The sequence below is a fragment of the Caenorhabditis briggsae genome (assembly GCF_000004555.2).
Source record: "Caenorhabditis briggsae complete genome, chrIII, whole genome shotgun sequence".
Classification (NCBI taxonomy): domain Eukaryota; kingdom Metazoa; phylum Nematoda; class Chromadorea; order Rhabditida; family Rhabditidae; genus Caenorhabditis; species Caenorhabditis briggsae.
This window is the reverse complement of record NC_013490.2, coordinates 10,184,742-10,190,276: the sequence shown is the minus strand read 5'-3', so window position 1 is coordinate 10,190,276 and position 5,535 is coordinate 10,184,742. Positions and strand designations below refer to the sequence as shown.

At 47.7% G+C, this 5,535-nt stretch overlaps 4 protein-coding genes across 4 annotated transcripts; 2 read left to right on the top strand and 2 right to left on the bottom strand.

The window, feature by feature from the left end:
- Window positions 1-498: 498 nt before the first annotated feature.
- CBG06899 lies at window positions 499-993 on the top strand (the record flags this gene model as incomplete). The annotated part of the gene is made up of 1 exon (XM_002642435.1): window positions 499-993. The coding sequence occupies one exon, from the start codon at window positions 499-501 to the stop codon at window positions 991-993; it is 495 nt and encodes a 164-aa protein (XP_002642481.1).
- Window positions 994-1,491: 498 nt separating this feature from the next.
- Window positions 1,492-2,076, top strand: CBG06900 (the record flags this gene model as incomplete). The annotated part of the gene is made up of 1 exon (XM_002642436.1): window positions 1,492-2,076. A coding segment is annotated over one exon (585 nt), but the record flags the coding sequence as incomplete, so codon positions are not given.
- Window positions 2,077-2,198: 122 nt separating this feature from the next.
- Window positions 2,199-3,497, bottom strand: CBG26018 (the record flags this gene model as incomplete). The annotated part of the gene is made up of 4 exons (XM_045244325.1): window positions 2,199-2,363; window positions 2,532-3,216; window positions 3,269-3,352; window positions 3,397-3,497. 4 exons carry the CDS (start codon window positions 3,495-3,497, stop codon window positions 2,199-2,201), a joined length of 1,035 nt encoding a protein of 344 aa, XP_045098588.1.
- A 282-nt stretch (window positions 3,498-3,779) lies between these two features.
- CBG06902 lies at window positions 3,780-5,526 on the bottom strand (the record flags this gene model as incomplete). The annotated part of the gene is made up of 4 exons (XM_002642437.1): window positions 3,780-3,885; window positions 3,932-4,241; window positions 4,289-5,318; window positions 5,365-5,526. 4 exons carry the CDS (start codon window positions 5,524-5,526, stop codon window positions 3,780-3,782), a joined length of 1,608 nt encoding a protein of 535 aa, XP_002642483.1.
- Window positions 5,527-5,535: the final 9 nt, after the last annotated feature.

Here is a 5,535-nt window from a genome sequence, read left to right as displayed (position 1 = left end):
TCTGACAGACCTCACGGACGAACCTCACGGACCTCGCGGACGGACCTCACGGACGGACCTCACGGACGGACCTGACGGATGGACCTCACAGAATTCACGGACGAACCTCACGGACCTCACGGGCGGACCTCACGGACGAACTTCACGGATGGACCTCACGGACGGACCTCACGGATGGACCTCACGGACGAACCTCACGGACTGACCTGACAGAATTCACGGACGAACCTCACGGACCTCACGGGCGGACCTCACGGACGAACTTCACGGATGGACCTCACGGACGGACCTCACGGATGGACCTCACGGACGAACCTCACGGACTGACCTGACGGACGGAACTGACAAACCTAACGGACGGAACTGACAGACCTCACGGACGGACCTGACGGACGGAACTGACAAACCTCACGGATGGAACTGACAGACCTTACGGACGCACCTCACTGACCTCACGGACAGAATCTGGCGAATGGACCTCACGGACGGACCTGGCGGATGGACCCTCCCAAACGGACCTCCCCGATAGACCTCCACGGACGAATCTCACGGGCCTCCCGGACGAACCTGGCGGATGGACCTCACGGACGGACCTCACGGACCAACTTCACGGATGGACCTCACGGACGGACCTCACGGACGAACCTGGCGGATGGACCTCACGAACGGACCTCACGGATAGACCTCACGGACGAATCTCACGGACCTCACGGACGGACCTGGCGGATGGACCTCACGGTTGGACCTCACGGACAGACCTCACGGACGGACCTGACGGATGGACCTCACAGACCTCACGGACGAACCTCACGGACCTCACGGGCGGACCTCACGGACGAACTTCACGGACGGACCTCACGGACCTCACGGACGGACCTCACGGACCTCACGGACGGACCTCACGGACGAATCTCACGGACGGACCTCACGGATGGACCTCACGGACGGACCTCACGGATGGACCTCACGGACGAACCTCACGGACTGACCTGACGGACGGAACTGACAAACCTCACGGATGGAACTGACAGACCTTACGGACGCACCTCACTGACCTCACGGACAGAATCTGGCGGATGGACCTCACGGACGGACCTGGCGGATGGACCTCACGAACGAATCTCACGGATAGACCTCTCGGACGAATCTCACGGGCCTCACGGGCGGACCTCACGGACGAACTTCACGGACGGACCTCACGGACCTCACGGACGGACCTCACGGACGAATCTCACGGACGGACCTCACGGATGGACCTCACGGACGGACCTCACGGATGGACCTCACGGACGAACCTCACGGACTGACCTGACGGACGGAACTGACAAACCTAACGGACGGAACTGACAGACCTCACGGACGGACCTGACGGACGGAACTGACAAACCTCACGGATGGAACTGACAGACCTTACGGACGCACCTCACTGACCTCACGGACAGAATCTGGCGGATGGACCTCACGAACGGACCTCACGGATAGACCTCACGGACGAATCTCACGGGCCTCACGGGCGGACCTCACGGACGAACTTCACGGACGGACCTCACGGACCTCACGGACGGACCTCACGGACGAACCTCACGGACCTCACGGGCGGACCTCACGGACGAACTTCACGGACGGACCTCACGGACCTCACGGACGGACCTCACGGACGGACCTCACGGATGGACCTCACGGACGGACCTCACGGATGGACCTCACGGACGGACCTCACGGATAGACCTCACGGACGAATCTCACGGACCTCACGGACGGACCTGGCGGATGGACCTCACGGTTGGACCTCACGGACGGACCTCACGGACGGACCTGACGGATGGACCTCACAGACCTCACGGACGAACCTCACGGACCTCACGGGCGGACCTCACGGACGAACTTCACGGACGGACCTCACGGACCTCACGGACGGACCTCAAGGACGAATCTCACGGACGGACCTCACGGATGGACCTCACGGACGGACCTCACGGATGGACCTCACGGACGGATCCGATGGACGAACCTCGCGGATGGACCAGGTTACAACCGATTGGAACTACAGTAATTCTGGACCCCGAGAGCATCTAAACAGCACTTCGACATCGCATCGGAGCTACTCAACCAGCCGGAGGTGGATATCGTTTTTGAAGATGTGGATAAATTGGATTTTGTTTTTAAACTTTTTAGCTTAAAAAAGGAATCTGAAATTTTCAGGCATGACAACAACCCCCGATCCTGATAACAACGACGATGACCTGGAAGGGATGTTCAACTTTTGAGATATCGTCAAATGTGATAAATACTTTGCTAGCTTTCATATTTTGTTGTGATAACTGATTTTGCCTGTGATTAATTAGGTGTCCTATGTTGATTTTCTTAATTTTCTTCTTGATTTTTATAGTCGTTCCATAGTTGTTTTGTTTTATATTTTGGTTAATACAAGATCTGTTTTATCGTAATATAATGTCGAGCATTGGGAGAAAATATATACAAGTGAGATAAGCTATTTGACATGGTTAGTATTTAAATTATATTTTTCAGACTTCCATCTCGGAGATCAACTGCTCCATCCTCTCTTTTGACTCGTTTTCTTTCATCTCCAACCGTTCCAACTTCTTTCTTCTCTCCTCGATTTCCAATCTCAGCTGGAATCTCTTTCTTTCCGAATCCAGCTGTTCTTTGTAGGATTTTTGAATTTTCTCCAAACGAATTCTCATAATTTCTTTCTTCGCCTCAAAATACTCGTCTTGAACTCGATCGAACATCTCCGGAATAGAATTTCTCGATTTTTGAACCTTCTGAAGCTCGAAAATCGTCTTCTCAGACTTGACACGTTGCTCAGCAGCGAATTTCAAACGGAGCTCTAGAAAACGGATTTCCGCTTTTTTGTAAGCAACTTGAATCACTTTTTGCTCGATTTTCGTCAGTTCACTAATCGAATTACTCTTCAGAAATTTCAAGCGATCATGATACGCTCCATCGCTTTCCGCATATGATTTTTCCATTTCTTTTTGAGATGCAGCCATTTCAGATTTCAAAAGATTCTGAAAATCTTCTTCTGCAAAGAAGATAGTCTTGACGACTTCTGGATCGAATGTTGGAAGTTTGAATTCTTCGGAAATGTCGAAAATATCGAGAGTTTCTTCTTGAATACTTTCATGAGAGACATTTTTCGTTTTGTTGAGCGAATCGTCCGAATCTTCGACAACATCCATATATGATGACGGTCTGAAAATTTCGAATTTCTGATTTTCCCACCGAAACAGTATTTAAAACTTACGTTCCTTCCGAACTGACAGTCTCGAACGCTTTCTCTTTCGTTGGAGTCGCAGCAATCATACTTCCAGTTGTAGGATCGTAAATTCTTAAAAATTCCGAAAATTTGCGGCTTTTACTCGTTTTACTCACTGAACTTCTTTCATCTTATCAAAATGAACATGTCGATTCTCATCGTGCGGAAACGAGTCATCTGGGTTCTTGAGAATTGAGTGGTTGTGCTCCGAAAACATTTTTCGTATGGGAAAACTGGAAGAAAGCGAGCAAAAAGCAAAAAAAAAATTTTTTTGCTTCGAAGCTGACTGAATTTTGGAAGCTTTGAGTTCCCGCGCCCGCCGTAGGTCGCACTTGCATTATCATTTTTGCGGTTTTTCAAACTTAAAAACAGTTTTTTTAAATGAAACGAAACCTTTATTAAATACCAACAAACATAATTTAACCAATTAAAACGAAACCCGGATAAAAACGGAAATGTGTATTTAATAACTACTATTTATTATGGCAACAAGAAATCATCAATTTTCAGCTTTCTTCTTTCGAATCATTTCTGCTAGCTGCTTGAACCGAACCATCACTTGTTTCTTGGTTTTTGTACCAATCTCCTCTGATATCCGCTCCCATCTGAAAATTTCGAAAAAAAAGATAAGAATCTTAATTCTTTGAATACCTCTCATCGGTTCCTTTCGGATATTTCTGAAGTGCCAACTCGAATGCTTTTTGCTCCGACTGCGACCAATCGTCTTCCGATTTCTCTTCCGATGGAACCGATTGTTGAATAGAAGACATCAGAAGTTTCGTGTAGTCCTCTTGCTTCATTTGCTTCATTTTTCCAGCCATCGCAATCACATCTTCCGGCGTTCTATTCAGTACTCGTCCCATTTGTTCCCATCGATTCGGTGTGCCAGCTGGATACTTTTCAGTGCTCAATCGGACTAAATGAGCCAGTTCGTCTGGTGTCCAAGAGCTTCCGGATTGTTCTGTAAAACTTTTGAAAACTACATTAACTGGAAAGAATTCCACTTACTTTGCGAAACAACTTCATTTTCTGCCGCGTATTTCTTTTCCATTTCCGGGTCATTCGTGGATACTGCCTTCAATCCCTGAGCCACTTCGAATTTGAATTCTGGTTGCTGGGGTGCTGCAGCTGCTCTTTGTTGTCTTCTTTGTTGTGCCAGCTCCTCTTCTGTCGGTCCCTCATCTATTTCCTCTGGTTTCGCCATTGTATCCTTCGCGGTCAAAAACAAATTCTTGCATAAAGTGACTGTTCCTTTTGCCAGAATAATCGGAAGTAATTCAGAATACTTCGGTATATAATCCACCAATGCCTCCTTCATCTGCTTCTCGATCTCTGCCGGATCTTCCTTTTTTCCTTTTCTTGACTTTTTGAAATTCTGTTTATAAACCAATGTCTTCTCGAAATAGGCGGCCCACATCATGAGATAATGAGCAATCGTTCCAATGAACAAAAGAACCAGAATACCTTCGTACCATGTCAACTTTCGCATTCGTCTATAATAATACAATGGTTGTCTCCATGACGGCAGACCATTCTCCAGAATATTATCGTATTTCTCTCGAAGCTCCGTTGTCTTCAACACTTCATAAATTCCAGCCACTTGTCGGAATTTATCCGTTGCATCTGGAGCTGAATTCCGATCCGGATGCCATTCAAGTGTCAGTTTTCGATACGCTTTCTTGACTTGATTCGATGTGGCCTCTCGTGGAATATCAAACCATTCGTAGAAATTCACACCTACTTCTTCCACCAAATCGTACAATGCGAGATCTTCGCTGGTCCATTGGCAATTGATTAGAGGGATGAATATGGGGAGGAGGTGGAGGAAAGTAACCCGCATTCTGAACTGTACAATCGCGATTTTTAAAAAGTTTAATATTTCAATTAACCCAGGGATGTTCGGAGCGGAATTCCGACCATTTTCGGAGGGGTCAAGCTTTTGGAATTGGACTTTTTGAACACTCTCAATTCCTCTATTTGCAAGATTAATGACAGCTCCAACTGGAGTGGTGGAAGGAGTTTCGAAGAAGACGGTTATCTGAAAAATAAATATTTAATTTTTGCAAAAGTAAAACTTTAATTACCAAATGATCGGAAATCGAGTCATCGATATTTGCAGTTGTAATTTGATTGTTCATCTTCTGAATCCGTCCCAATGTCTTGTGAATATGGGGTTTTCTTTGCTGGAACGTAGCTTTGTCTGAGAACCAAGCTACACCGACGACATGGATGCCACCAGGGAGCATTCGGAGCAG